This window comes from Theropithecus gelada, chromosome X (assembly GCF_003255815.1).
Source record: "Theropithecus gelada isolate Dixy chromosome X, Tgel_1.0, whole genome shotgun sequence".
In the NCBI taxonomy this organism is placed as follows: domain Eukaryota; kingdom Metazoa; phylum Chordata; class Mammalia; order Primates; family Cercopithecidae; genus Theropithecus; species Theropithecus gelada.
Window position 1 is genome coordinate 112,553,012 of NC_037689.1, and position 16,411 is coordinate 112,569,422.

At 36.2% G+C, this 16,411-nt stretch overlaps 1 protein-coding gene across 3 annotated transcripts in view; it reads left to right on the forward strand.

Moving 5' to 3' along the window:
* The window catches only part of HTR2C (5-hydroxytryptamine receptor 2C), a 308,792-nt gene that overhangs the window by 140,069 nt on the left and 152,312 nt on the right, over positions 1-16,411 (forward strand). For all 3 annotated transcript variants that reach the window (XM_025372483.1, XM_025372484.1, XM_025372485.1), the window contains one exon: positions 550-863. In XM_025372483.1, coding sequence (XP_025228268.1) covers positions 550-863 — 314 coding nt within the window. The remainder of the gene's footprint in view (positions 1-549; positions 864-16,411) is intronic.

Below are 16,411 nucleotides of genomic sequence, written 5' to 3' on the forward strand. Positions count from 1 at the left end.
GGAAATCTCCCTTCATTCTGTTATCAGCTGTCTCAGAACATATCTAAAGGAAATAATATTTTTAAAATATAAAGAATAGACTATTAGAGCAAATCAAGCAATATTGTGGTTTCAGATCGCAGTAAAAGTTTAAAACATAGACTTTGAAATCAGTGGGACCTGAGTATGGACCCTGGCCCCGCCACTTACTGACTGGGCTTGAAAGTTACTTACCCTTTCTGAACTTTACTCAGTCTTCTCATTTACATGATGGATATAAATTAGAACTGACATCAAGAGGTTGTTTAATAAGATCAGATGAGATTATACATACATGTTTCAGCAAACTAAGTGCCTAACTCATAATAATCACTCAATAAAAGTTGGTGATTTTTGGAGAGAAAGAAGAAATACTGAGATTTCATTAAGAGAGTAGAAATAATGATGATGACAATGATGATAATGATGACAGTGATCCTTGGAGAAGCAGTTGTTTTGCATGAGCAACACATTGTGTATAAGTAATATAACATGTACCTGATTGCTTTTTTTTTTCTTCTTAATTTTCAGTGTGCACCTAATTGGCCTATTGGTTTGGCAATGCGATATTTCTGTGAGCCCAGTAGCAGCTATAGTAACTGACATTTTCAATACCTCCGATGGTGGACGCTTCAAATTCCCAGACGGGGTACAAAACTGGCCAGCACTTTCAATCGTCGTAATAATAATCATGACAATAGGTGGCAACATACTTGTGATCATGGCAGTAAGCATGGAAAAGAAACTGCACAATGCCACCAATTACTTCTTAATGTCCCTAGCCATTGCTGATATGCTAGTGGGACTACTTGTCATGCCCCTGTCTCTCCTGGCAATCCTTTATGGTGAGTACAATTTTATTCACTTTTCAATCTCATATAATGTTATAAATTGCTGTCATATTATAGTAAACACTCATAAAGTTAATTATTTTACTTGTAACATTTTGAAAAAGACAAAAGCAAATTGTGTGACAGAAGGAGTTGGATGTATGTATCATATTTATTAAATAAATCAGTAACAGTCTTCCAAAAGCAAAACAGACATTTTATAATACATTAAAATCATACATAGATGCTCTCCAGCTTAGTGTCTTTGTAAACAGTGAATGAACAGTTAGTTGCCTTACAGTATACCGAATGGGACAGTAACAGAAACATCTTTCAGCCCCTGTGTTCTGGGCAGTACACATACCTACTACCATCTCTGATACAAAGAAGGAAAAACAGGCTCATCCTCTTTAATAAATACATTTTAAGAAATCCTTTTTAAAGCTGCCAAACTAAGTGCTTGACACAAAACAGGCACTCGATAATAGCTATTCTTCTTGTTCATGGAGTCTATAATTTCTGTTATTACAAAGAGACAAGAGATAGCAAAATTAATTACTAAGTATTTAAGTGCGAGTTCATATCATCACTTTAAAAATTCAGGCATTGAAAGTTTCAATTGATTTTAAAGAGGTTTTTAATTTTTCTTTTGATTTTCTTCCATCCCTTCATTCTGGTCATTTTAACCTAAGGTTTCATTTCCAGTTAATATTTATGATGAACAATCAAATCGTATATACAATTCTACAAAGTATGTTTACTAGGAAGTTGGAAAGCCCAGTCTGAATTTAATTGCTAATATGCTTATCTCACAAAGGAGTAAAATAGACTTCCAGTTGCCTAGAGTGTATAATAAAACTAGAGGAAATAATATTGAAAGTGTATCTAGTTGTCGAATCCTAAAAGAAAATAAATGCATCTAGAAAATAATCTCTCATGAAATGTAAAAATTAATTAGCCTGTTCTAAACCTGCACCAATAGTAGATTATCTTAATAGGCATTTCATAAAGTGTTCTCAGGAAATATGCTTTTCTTATTCTTCATCAAGTTTCAATGATGCATTAGCCTTAAAGCACCAGTATTTTATCTGCTCAGTGGGCATTTTACTACTCTATTGCTCCAAAATTAAGAAAAGATTACTGGAATGAAGTGAAACTGTGATTTAGAAGGTATACTTTGTTCTGTGGTGTCTGTTTTGCCAGCTTCTCCCTTTTAAAAAATGTGAGTGGCCAAATAATAGTATTAGCATAAATTCAAGCCTCTTAACATATCTATTCCCCTGCCCAAATAAACAAAGAACAATATAAAAAACAATGGAACTACACAATACCACCATTAAGTGTGGGGAACATTCAAATTTCAAATTACCTGTAAGTAGAAAAACAAACAGGAAATAACATTAAACTATCTATTAGGCTTCTACCCCATGCTGTTGTGTAGAAGAAGAGTAGTCTAGGAAAAATAGCATGAAATAAACTAGAGGAAAGCTATTAGGAAGCCTAAGATTGATCTAAACTCACCGCAAGTGGCCAGGCGTGGTTACTCGCGCCTGTAATCCTAGCACTCTGGGAGGCCCAGGCAGACGGATCACTTGAGGTCAGGAATTTGAAACCAGCCTGGCCAACATGGTGAAACACAGTCTCTACTAAAAATGCAAAAAAATTAGCCAGGCGTGGTGGTGGGTGCTTGTAATCCCAGCTACTCCAGAGGCTGAGGCAATAGAATTGCTTGAACCCGGGAGGCGGTGGTTGGTTGCAGCGAACCGAGATCACACCACTGCACTCCATCCTGGCGACAGAGCAAGAATCCATTCAAAAACAACAACAACAACAACACCACCACCACCACCACAAGCAAGTAAGTCTACCCCAAGTGTGAAAATACTGAAAAGTTTCTCTAGAAGGTTAGCCTTTAGATAAGGTACTGAAAAGTATGCATAAGACTCAAGAAAGCAGCATTAGAAAATTAATTCTTTGGAGGTGGAAAAAAGTAACAAAGAAAGCAAGAGGTGACTTGAAAAAAAAAAAAAGCACAGTGAAAATAAAAAGAAGCAAGAGGGGGAAATTTATCATCTCACAATACAGAAAATGCCAAAATATTAGGGCCCATCATCCCTCCCTCTACTGTCTCCCACTGTCCCCCAAAGGCCCTCCAGTAAAGAAACCATACTTTGATACACAAAGAGAAGAGGATGCTCTTGAGCTTGGAATTTTGGAAGCTACCTACAAACTGCCAGTCATGTTCATAGAAATTCTGAGATGCAACCAATCTTCATCTATACCAAGGTACTGTAGAAAGAAATCAGAATATGAGAATAGAAAGAAGGCATTTGATGAGCATTCCCTCCACTAAAGAATGATCAAGCAGAAGAATATGCTAGCAAAACACTTCAAAACAATATCTTCAAACAAGCACGTTAAGGTATTAAAAATGTACCTTGAAGTAGTAATCTAATAACTAAGAATAGAAATGGTCAAAAAATAGGACAACATGAAGCAAAATTAACTGAATTCAGGACAAATAAAACAGAAGAAAAAGACATCGTATCAGGAATGAACATGAAAAGCACCCAACAAAGAATTGATTCATATGAAACTTAATAAGGAATATAGAAGAAAAACAGGTTAACAAAGAGAATGAAGATGAGACAAAGAAAGAAGTAAAATACGTCAGAAAGAGAGTGGTTGAAATGAAATATCAGCAAAAATGATCAAATGTATGTATGAGAATTCTTGAAAAAGAACAAATAGTAAAACATAATTAGTATTTAAAACTATAATCCAAGAATCTCCTCCAGAAATAAAAGAGAATCTGACTCTACATATTGATAGGTTCAACCCAGTGCTGGAAAACTGACCTGAAACAATGAACTCAGAGATAAATCTGTGACACTGGATTTTCAATATAAAGAAAAAATCCTCAGGGTTTCTAAGCAAAAGGAGGGAAAATTTTACAAGAGCAAGAGCGTTAGACTGGCCTTACTTGTCAAAAAAAAAAAAAAAAAAAAAATGACAAAACAAAGCAATAGTGAAACAGTACTTTCAAAAAACAACCATTTATAGGACATTCTTTGAAAGGCAAATTTATACAGACAGGAAACAGATCAGCAGTTTCAATGGCTAAAAGTGGGAAGATGACTTCAAAAAGGCATTTATTTTGGTATTATAAAACTGTTCTATATCTTGATTGTGGTGATGGTTATACAAATACATATATACATAAAAATCTGAAGAGCTATAAATTCTAGTATACAGTTTTAAAAAGGTGAATTTTACTCTGTATAACAGATGCCATAAATTTAAAAATATTTTTAAGTACACAAAAAGGTTTGGAAAAATGAATCTATATCTAGACAAGTTGTCCATTAAGACTATAAAAAGTTTAAGTCTTTTAAAATTCAGGGAATTCTGTACCACAAGCCCTTTTAAAAAATAAAATAGTGGAGGTCAGGTGTGGTGGCTCATGCCTTTAATCTCAGTACTTTGGGAGGCCGAGGCAGGCAGATCATTTGTGGTCAAGAGTTCGAGACCAGCCTGGCCTACTGGGTTTCTTTAGTAGAGACCCTGTATCTACTAAAAATAAAAAAAAATAAAAAAAAAAGCAGGGTGTAATGCTGCCTGCCTGTAATCTCAGCAACTTGGGAGACTGAGGCAGGAGAATTGCTTGAACCCAGGAGGTGGAGGTTGCAGTTAGCCAAGATTGAGCCACTGCAATCCAGCTTAGGCGACAGAGGGAGATTCCGTCTCAAATAAAATAAAATAGAATAAAATAAAATTACAAAATAAAGCAAAATAAAATAGTGGATGGGATTCATCTAACAAAGCGATGACTGGGATAATTTCCTCAAAAAGACTAATGTATACATATGTAACAAACCTGCACGTTATGCACATGTACCCTACAACTTACAGTATAATAATAATAAATAAATTAAAAAAAAAAAAAAAAAAAAAGACTAATGATAAACATTTAATATATTTAACTTTAGAGTTAAAATAAAAGAAATGGTATTATAAGAGCAGAAAAATACTATGTCATATAATATATATTACATTTTATCTGTTCTAAAAATCTGGAAACAATGCAACCAAAAATTAGGAAGAGAAAGAGGAAGGGGAAGAGGAGTGTAGCATCATTTCATTGATTCTTCTATAAACGAATAAGAATTAAATTATAACCTTAAAAAACTGGCAAATCAGAAAGTAATAGAATTGATAAGAAAACATGAGTCTAGGGTCATTAAGCATGTTATAAATATAAAGTTAACCACTAGAACAAAAATACATACCTTCTTAAACACCAGAGGAAATGTAATCAGTAGAAGAGCCAAAACCAGTCAAATACAGGAAGAAATAGAAGAAAATAAGGCTTGGCGCGGTGGCTCACGCCTGTAATTCCAGCATTTTGGAAGGCCGAGGCGGGCAGGTCACGAGGTCAGGAAATCGAGACTATCCTGGCTAACACAGTGAAACCCCCTCTCTACTAAAAAATTAGCCAGGCGTGGTGGTGGGCGCCTGTGGTCCCAGCTACTCCGGAGGCTGAGGCAGGAGAATTGCCTGAACCCGGAAGGCGGAGCTTGCAGTGAGCCAAGACTGCGCCACTGCACTCCAGCCTGGGCAACAGAGCGAGACTCCATCTCAAAAAGGAAAAGAAAAGAAAACATACAAATACACTTAACATTATATGATGATTTAATATGACAGAGTTGAAATCAAACATATCAGGAAGTAATAATAATAAACTCGAATGAAGAAGCTATCACTTAAACATAAAAGATTTTTAATTAGGCTTATGAAGGAAGACCCAAGTATACTCCATATACAAAAGTAACCCTTACAATCCAGGGATTAGTAAGCACTAAAAATAAGTACTATTTAGCCACAAAAAAGAAGATTCAGTAATTTTCAACAACATGAATGGAACTGGAGGTCATTATGTTAAGTGAAATAACCCAGACACAGAAAGACAAACATCACATGTTCTCACTTATTTGGGAAATCTAAAAATCAAAACAATTGAACCCATTGAGATAGACTGTAGAAGGGTGGTTACCAGAAGCTGGGAAGGGTATTGGGGGAATGGATGGTAGTGGGAAAGGTTAATGAGTACAAAATATAGTTAGAAAGAATGGATAAGACTTAGTGCTTGATAGCACAACAGTGTGACTATAGTCAATAAAAAAAATTATACATTTTAAAATAACTTAAAGAGTATAATTGGATTGTTTGTAAGTCAATGGATAAATGCTTGAGGGGATGGATATCTCATTCTTCATGATGTGATGAATATGCATTGCATGCCTGTATCAAAACATCTCAGGTACCCTATAAATGTATACATACTATGTACCTACAACAATTAAAAATTAAAAATTAGAAAAAACGTAAATGCTTCTAAAAAAATCTCCATGCCTAGACAGCTTCACTGGCAGATTCTACTGTACATTTCAGGAAGAAAAAAATAAGAATTCTATACAATCTCTCCCAGAAAATAGAAGCAAAAGGAATACATTTATATCATTTATGAGACCAGGATTACCCTGATAGTAAAACCAGAGACCTTATAAACAAGAAAATTAGGGATCAATTGCTTCATTAATATAGATGCAAAAATAATCAAGATATATTAAGAAATTTAGTTCAGCAGTATATAAAAGGGATAATACATTCTGATATAGCTGGCCCAACATTCAAAAATCAATTAATGTTGATTAATTGATCATCTGAATAGACTAAAGAATATAATAACCATATGATCATCTCAGTTTTGGATTAGTTGATACAGAAAAGACATTTGGTGAAAATGAACTCCAAGATAAAAACGATCGACCAGACTCAGTGGCTCAGGCCTGTAATCCCAGCAAGTTGGGAGGCTGAGCTGGGAGGATCACTTGAGTACAGGAATTTGAGACCAGCCTGGGCAACCTGGGGAAACCCCAACTCTAAAAATAATTTAAAAAATAGAGAGAGGAAGGAAGGAAGGAAGGAAGGAAGGAAGGAAGGAAGGAAGGGAGGGAGGGAGGGAGGAAGGAATTAACCAGGCGTGGTGGTACGTGCCTGTAACCCCATCTGATCCAGAGGCTGAGATGGAAGGATCACCTGAGCCCAAGGAGGTTGAGGCTGTAGTGAGCCGTGATTGTGCCACTGTACTTCAGCCTGGGTGACAGAATGAGACCCTGTCTCAAAAAGAAAAAAATTAAGATTAAAACTCATCCAGAAAACTCAGAATAGAAGGGAAGTTCCTCAACTTGATAAAGGGGATCTACAATTATCCTTAAGCAGACATTGTACTTTATGGTGAAAGACTGAATGATTTCACCTGAATTTCAAGAATAAGATCAGGATGTCCACTTTCACCACTCTTATTCAACATCATGCTGCAGGTCCTAGCCCGTGTAGTAACATAAGAAAAATTAATGAAACGCACGTTGGAAAGAAAGGAACAGAACTGTTTTTGTTTGAAGATGACATAATTGTCTACATAGAAAATCCTAAGGGATCTACAAAGAAGCTCCTAGAAATAATACAGTAGCCTGCTTCTGAAATGGCCCCCAATGGTCCCTGCCACAATGATCTCCTCCCTTTTGGTGTGAGAATAGAGCAGAAGTGATTGGATGCTACTTCTGAGATTACGTTATAAAAGACTGTGACTTCCATCTTGCTTGCACTTTCTGTCTTGCTGGCACTCTCTCTTGCTCATTCACTTTCTTGTTCTGATTAAGCAAGCTGCCATGTTGTAAACTGTCCTATAGAGAGGCCCACCCGGCAAGGAATTGAGAGAAGCCTCACGCATCCAATGTGGGTCCAAGTCCTTCAATCCAAAAGCCAGCAAATTATATGAACCACATGAGCGAACATAGAAGTGGATTTTTCTCCAGATGAGCCTTAAGGTGGCTGCAACCTGACTGATACCTTGATTGCAGCCTATGAAACATGCTGAAGAAGAAGATATGATGTGACCCAATGCCTGATTCACAGAAACTGTGAAATAATGAATGTTTTTATAAGCTACTAATTTGGGGGATAATTTGCTGTGCATTCACAGATAACTAGAATAACTATTAAGTGAGTTTAGCAAGCTCTTAGGATGCAAGGTCCATATGCACAAATAAATTGTGTTTCTATGTAGAAGTGGTGGAAACTGGAAGTCAAAATTTTGAAGAGTACCATTTACAGTATCATAAAAATAATAAAATTATAAATGTAAATCTACCAGATTATGTGCAGGAGCTGTATGCTGCAAACTTCAAAACACTGATGAAATAGATTAAAGACCCAAATAAATGGAGAGATATATCCTGATTATGGATTAGAAGAATCAATATTATTAAGATGTCAGTTTGCCCCCAAATGATCTATAGATTAAACACAATTGCAACCAAAACTCTCAGCAGAGTTTTTAATCAAAAAGCTGATTCTAAAATTTATGCAGAAAGGCAAAATAACTACAATAGCTGAAACCGTTTTGAAAAACAGCAAAATTGGAGAACTCATAATACTGGAATTTAGGACTTACTGTCGAGCTACAGTAATCAAGAAGAATGGTATTGATGGAAAGAAAAGTGCACATATGAATGGATATAAATAGAGGATCCAGAAATGAACAAATATAACCAATTAATTTTTTTTTTACTAAAAGGCATTTCAGTGGAGAAAGAATACTCTTTTCAACAAATGTTGTTGGAAACCCACATTCAAGAAATTTTATACCTTATACAAAAATAAACTCAAAATGGAATACAGAGCTAAATTTAAAATGCAAAACTACTAAACTTCTGGAAGAAAACAGAAGAAAATCTTTAGGGATATTGGGTTAGGCCAAGAGCTCTTACCTATGATGTCAAAAACCATAAGCCATAAAGAGAATGGGTAAATTGGACTGCATCAAAATTAAAAGCTTTTGCTCTTTGAACAACAGGATTGAGCAAATGAAGTAAAGCCACAGATTGATAAAGAATATTCAGCAGTAGCATATTCAGTAAATGATTTGTATCCTGAATAGATAAAGAACTCTCAAAACTCAAAATAAGAAAAATGGTCAATAAAAAGTAAGAAGTTATTTGAACAGAAACTTTACCAAGGAAGATATATAACTATCAAATAAATATACAATAAAATGTCAAAAAAACCACACACACAAAACAAAACAACAACAACAACAACAACAACAACAAAAGCCACTTGCTGGGTGTGGTGGCTCACACCTGCAATCCCACACCCTGGAATGCTGAGGCAGGAGGATCGCTTGAGCCTAGGAGTTCGAGACCAGCCTGGGCAGCATGGCAAAACACTGTCTCTACAAAAAATACAGAAATTAGCTGGGCATGGTGGTGTGTGCCTGTAGTCCCAGCTACTTGGAGGCTGAGGTGGGAGGATGGCTTGAGCCCAGAACCCAGGAGGTTTACGCTGAGGCTGCAGTGAGCCGAGGTCATACCACTGCACTCCAGCCTGGTTGACAGAGCAAGACCCTGTCTCAAAAAAACAAACAAACAAACAAAATACTTGGGAGTCTTATAGTAGAGAGGCTCAAAAGCAGACAATTACCCTGAAATGTGGCAAATAGCATGAAAGAGAATTGTAGGATCAAAAAAGATGGTCAATTTAGTGTCAGAAAGCTTCCCAGAGGAAGTGACATGTAAGTGGGGATCTAAAAGATATGCAGGAATTAATCTCATTACAACCTGAGTGACAGAGTGAGACACTGTCTCAAAACAAAAGCAACAACAACAAAACAGAAAAAGCATTTGTAGTAATTAACCAAAAGGATAATAATCATATATCTTTAAGGAAAAAATAAAAAATCACTGCTAGTCTAAATCTATTTTCATTATAAACTGAAAGCAACCTCAAATTGCCCCTTACCATTACATGATATTTCAATATATTTCATTCACAGAGTTATTTGTGGATTAAAGCTAGGTTATAAATATGAGTTCATTCAATTCCTATACAGATAACAGACTTTCAGGCTGAAGTTAGGTGATCATGAAGACTTGAACTTTTTTTTTTTTTTTTGAGACGGAGTCTCGCTGTGTCTCCCAGGCTGGAGTGCAGTGGCGTGATCTCGGCTCACTGCAAGCTCCGCCTCCCGGGTTCATGCCATTCTCCCGCCTCAGCCTCCCAAGTAGCTGAAACTACAGGCGCCCGCCACCACGCCCGGCTAGTTTTTTGTATTTTTAGTAGAGACGGGGTTTCACCACGTTAGCCAGGATAGTCTCGATCTCCTGACCTCGTGATCCACCCGCCTCGGCCTCCCAAAGTGCTGGGATTACAGGCTTGAGCCACCGCGCCCGGCCTAAGACTTGAACTTTTAAACATTCTTATTGGTGTAGGAGCTCAGATCACACCCATTTTCCTTGTGGCAGATTGGCATGTTGTTGTCTGAGTTGATGGATCTGTGTGTAAGTGCAACTACCTCAAGAAATGGCTAACTTAAACGTTAGCTTCAGAGGCAGTGAAATGTGAATTATCATTCTACCCCATCATTGCATTTCAACTAGCAACGAACTCTTGAAAAAAAAAAAAAATGATAAAGAGTTTTGCTTCTGCTAAATTCTACCTGAAAACTCTGAACCTCTAACATTTACCCTGTCATTGTTCAAATAATTTTTTTTCTGGCTTTCTTTTCCCATCCTGTTATCCTGTCATTGTATGTGTATTTGAGGTGTCACATTAAATCTGTTCTGTTTTGTATTACTTTGAAGAAATTAGATATATATCTCAAATCTTTGTAAATAAATCAGTTACATAAAGATATATTATCCAGCTGTCAACACTGTCTAGAGGCAAGTCTTTAAGAAAGTTGTGTTTAATTATTCGTATGTAGCTTTGCAGGAAACGACAATAATCATAGCTAACAGTTGTTATTCCTTACGTGCCAGGCACTGTTTTAAGCGCTTTACATGTATTTCATCACTTAATTCTCGCAAACCATATGAGTTAGATTCTGTTGTCATCTGTAGTTTACATACAATAGAAAAGAGGAAGAGGTTTATTTGGTAATTCACAGAAGGCCACATAATTCATATATTGTAGAGTAGGAATTTTAAACTTAGGCTCTGTGGCTTTTGAACCAATGTTTTTAAACAATACAATAGATAACAAAGACAATATCGCCCTTTTTGTCAAAGAAACTAAACCTAAGTAAATACCTACAAAGAAAGGTAGCAGACACAATAAAAACACCAACATGTCCAGTTTTAATCAGATGGCAAGTTCGTACACATAAAAGGGGGAGGTAATGGTACTGAAGAGGTATTAAATTATTGAACTAGAGTTGGGTAAAGATTGTTCAGGAAGACTTCACAGAGGTGGTGAGACTGGCTAAATTTTGAAGAGCAAGGTTTCGTTAGAATTTGAGTGCACTAATATGTCAAGAGCTTAGCAGTTGTTATCATTGTATTTTATTTTATTTTTATTTTTGTGGAGATGGGGTTTTGCTATGTTGCCCAGGCTGGTCTCAGATTCCTGGCTCAAGGTTATTTTAAATTCTCACAAAAACATAACATTATAGACATGAAAATTGAAGGTCATTCATTAGGCAATTATTTATTGAGCACCTACAGTATACCAAGCACACATCTTGGTTCTGTGTCTGGTGCACAAAACAAATTTTTGCCTTCATGCAGCTTACTTATTTCTCATTTAGGCAATAACTTGCCCAGGGTCACATGATTAGACTACTAGACAACAAAGTCAGAGTTGCAACCTAGATCTAGCTGATTATAACACGTAGTTTTATTTGTCATTATAGCATTTCAACACTCATAGTTTACATTTAAAAGGCAGGAGAAGATTTTGGGGAGAATGAGGGACATGTAAGCTTGATTAGAGGAAAATTAAAACTCAAATTGTTCCCTAGAATGCCTAGAAGGTAAATATACTGTTTAAAGAAATGCTTCAAAATTGGCAGAAATGAAGGTAATTTTGTGAATTGGATCAGTGCCTCAACTGTTCATTTGGTGTCATTTGGGTATTTACTTCACAATATGCTTCAAGATGATTATTTAAAAATAATTAGGCCTTTGGGTGTCATTAAGGTACTTAGTTCACAGTATGCATCAAAATGATTACTCTGCTCCCATACATATATAACTGTTTTTTGCAGTCGTGTATTTCCACAATGACTTCTGATCTCTAGTTTGAAAATATTTTCTTGCTATAATTTTCTTCACCCTTCAAATTCCTACTCATTCCACATTTCTGGAAAGATCTGCTATGGCAAGGTTCTTACCGGGGCTCTACTTTTCATTAAAATGGAAAACAAAAACAAAAAGGAAATAACAACTATAAAACGGAACTAATTTCAAAAAGACTCAGACCGTTACACTTAAGAGATGCAAACTGATACCTAGGAACAGATACATCAGATATACAACAGCATCTTCAAATTGCTAAAGCAAGTGAGCATACACCATTAAATTTCTTAAAGTTAAGACACTTTTTAATATAATGATACAGAAACTCTCAGACTTTATATATTTAGACATCGAATAAGTTAGAATGAAATAAAGCACTTAAATCAGTAATTTTTGGATTTAATACCTTAGACAGCACATGTTTATTTTAGTACAACAAAGGCATGTGCAAATCAGAAAAATATTCAAATATATTTAAAAATGTGTTATGTAATTTGTGAAAATCTCAGTATCTCTTATGCAATAAGCTGCATTTTTACTCACAGCATTATTATTTTTTCTTGCTATTCTTAGAGTATCTTCAGATTCCCTTCCAAGCCACCTAGCAAATGTTCTCCAGATACCCTCTGATTCTCTCAAAAGAAAAGCTCATGCCTTCTGGTCCACTGTACCAGAATTTTAAGGCTCATGATCAATAACTAATTGACGAGTACAATTCACCAAAGACTATCATAAACATAGAGTAGCTGACATAGCTGTATACATAAACACAGAGTAGCTGACAAAGCTCTATTTTTGCATACAGATTGGCAAAATTCCCGAGGGGCATTATAATGCTGCATTTAATTAACTACCACTGAAGTCACAGTATCACCCTATTTCCCTCCCAATAGAACCCAACCACAGATGTTCCCATCCTCTGTTACCAGCCTAGCACCTCTTCTTTTTGTCACTCCCAGTTGAATTGCTAGTCAGCTTCATCCACAGTCAATTTTAGGAACCCAAGAAATTGTTTCAAAATATTTCTAAGTTCCATAGTAGCAGTTAGATCTTCTAGGCTCATCTAAAAAAAAACCCAAAAAACCTTGTGTTAACCTTGTATTATTATGTAATATTTGATAACTATTTAATAATACATGATTCAGGGACACGATGGAGTAGACTCATTTTCTCTCCTGATCTCCTCTAAACACAGCTAAATACCCTTATAAATAATTTGATAGACATTTATAAAAAGGACTCTGAAAGTGCAAAGAAGATGAACTAGCTGGGGAACTCAGTACTTGAAGAATGACACTCTAGTGACTTCCCTGTGATTTCTTTTTATCTCTAATATATCTTGGTCTGGGTACTGGAGAGGCCTGTAACTCAGGATCACCAACAGGTGTAGACAAAAACCAAAGAAACCAAAGCAGGAACTTAGAAAAAGACTCATATCCAGTGATAGGGTGGGCCCATCTGCCAGCAGCAGTGGAAACAGTTCTGGGCACAAGACAGAATGCATTCCCCCTAAGATTAAGGCAAGGATATCAATTTTCACCACTGTTATACAACATAGGACTGAAAGTTGTTTTAAGTCACCAAGTTTGTGGCAATTTCTTACAGCAGTCATAGGAAACTAATATATTTGTCTTCCTTTCTTGAGTAGCCATTGCAATAAGGCAAAAAGAGGCATATATGTTAGAAAGAAAGAAGTAAAACAGTTTCCATATACATATGATGTAATTGTTTTTGTAGAACATCTCAAAGAACCTACAAAGAAACTCCTAGAATTAGTGAGTTCAACAAGGTCACAAGGGTACAAAATCAATGCACAGAAGTCAATGACTTTTTTTGTTAACAATGATCATATGGAAACTCTAAATAAAATTCAATATTATTTACTATGACTTAAAATACTCAGGTCTAAATGTAATAAAATATGTGCGGAATTTATAGCTAACATTACAAAATGTTGATGCATGAAATCAAAGACCTAAATAAATCAAGAGACATACCCTGTACATGAATTGGAAGAGTCAGCGTAGTACAGATATCAGTTCTTCCTCTATTAGTTTGGTAGAGCTGCCATAGGAAACTACCACAGACTGGGTAGCTTAAACAACAGAGTTATTCTATCACAGTTTTGGAGGCTAGAAGTCAGAGGTCAAAGTGTCGGTAGGATTTCTTTCTTCTAAGGTCTTTCTCTTTGGCTTTGTAGATGGCCATCTTCCTCTTGAGACTTACACATGGTCTTCCCTCAGTACCGTGTCCACTTTTCTTCTTCTTAAAGGGTACCAGTCATATTGGATTAGGGCCCACCCTAATAACCTCATTTTAGCTTAATTACCTCTTTAAAGGCACTGCCTCTAAATACAGCCACGTTCTGAGGTACTAGGGTTAGGACTTCAACATATGAATTTTAGGGGGACACAATTCAGCTGGTAACACTTCTCAAATTCATTTAATGTAATTCCTATCAAAACTCCAAAAAGGATTTTAAGACATTATCAAGTTTGTTTTAAAATTTATATAGAAAGACACAGGTAGGTCCTTGAAGAGCTAAAATGACCTTGAAAAAGAATGAAGTAAGAGGAATCACTGTACCTGATATTAAGGATTACAAGACAGCTGCAGTAATCAAGACAATATCATATTGGCAGAGGAGGGGACACATAGATCAATGGAACAGAACAGAGAATTCAGAAATATACCCACATAAATATGTCCAATTGATTTTTGACAAAGGTGCAAAAGTAATTCAATAGAGGAACAAATGGCACCAAAGAAAGTGGTCTCCCATAGGTAAAAACAAATGAACTTTGATCTAACTTGATACCTTATACAAAAATTAAAACAGATAATAGACTTAAAAATACAATGTAAAACTATACAAATTTTAGAAAAAAAAAAAAACACCAAAATTTTCAGAATCTAGGGCTTGGGGTAGTTCTTAGATTTGACAGCAAAAGCCCAATCCATAAAATTTAAAAATGTGTAAATTAGACTTTATCAAAATGAAAAACTTTTGCTCGCAAAAGGGCCCTTTAAAGGAGTTATATTTGTAAATCATATATCCAATAAAAGAAGAATGTATTCGTTTCCTATACCTGCTGTAAAAAAATTCCACAAACTTAGTGGCTTAAAACCACAGAAGTGACTGGGCACAGTGGCTCATGCCTGTAATCCCAGCACTTTGGGAGGCTGAGGCGGGTGGATCACCTGAGGTCAGGAGTTCGAGACCAACCTGGCCAACATGGTGAAACCCTGTCTCTACTAAAAATACAGAAATTAGCCAGGTGTGATGGCAGGCGCCTGTAATCCCAGCTACTTGGGAGGCTGAGACAGGAGAATTGCTTGAACTCAGGAGGCAGAGGTTGCAGTGAGCCAAGATCGCGCCATTGCACTCCAGCCTGGGGGACAAGAGCGAGACTTCATCTGAAAAACAAACAAACAAACAAAACACGGAAATTTATACTCTCCCAGTTCTGGAGGTCAAAAATCTGAAATGAGTACTATTAGGCTGAAATCAACTTGTCTGCAAGGTCATGCTACCTCCTTCCAGAGATTCTAGGAGAATATCCTTTCTTTGGGAGTTTTAGATTCTGGTGACTACTGGCATTCCTTAGCTTGTGGCCACATCATTCCCTTCTCTATCTCTGTGATCACATTGACTTCTTCTCATCTTTTTGAAATCTCCCTCTGCTGCCCTTCTCTGAGGATACAAGTGATTGTATTCAGGGCCCACTTACATAATCCAGAATAATCTCTTTATCTCAAGATCCTTAACTTAATTAGCTCTGCAAAGACTCATCTTTATTGCCATATGAGGTAACATTCAAAGGTTCCAGGCATTAGGACATGGCTATTTTTGGGGGGGTTCACCCTACTGCAACTAGTATATAGAACATATAAAGAATTCTCAAATTTCAACAGAAAAAAATAAAATTTTATTTAGATAATGAGCAAAAGACCTGAAAAGACATTTCATTGCACAGAATATAAAAGATGTTTGACATCAGTTATTAGACATTAAGGAAATGCAAATTTAAACCACAATGAGGTTTTGTAAATCTCAAAACTTTAAGAAGATCACATGAGGCCAGCAGTTTGAGGACAGCCTGGGCAACATTACAAGAGTCTATGTCCACAAAAAACTTAAAAAAAAAAAAATAGCTGAATGTGGTGGTGTGTGCCTGTAGTCCCAACTACTTGGGAGGCTGAGGCAGGAGGATTGCTTGAGTCCACGAGTTTAAGATTGCAGTGAACTGTGATCAAACCACTACACTCCAACCTGAGCAACAGAGCAAGACCTTATCTCAAAAAACAAAACAAAACACTCCTCCCACAAAATCACAATGAGATACTACTCCATATCTATCGGAATGGCTGGAATAAAAATTAGTGACAAAGCTAAATGTCAAGGATGTGGAGAAACTGGATCAT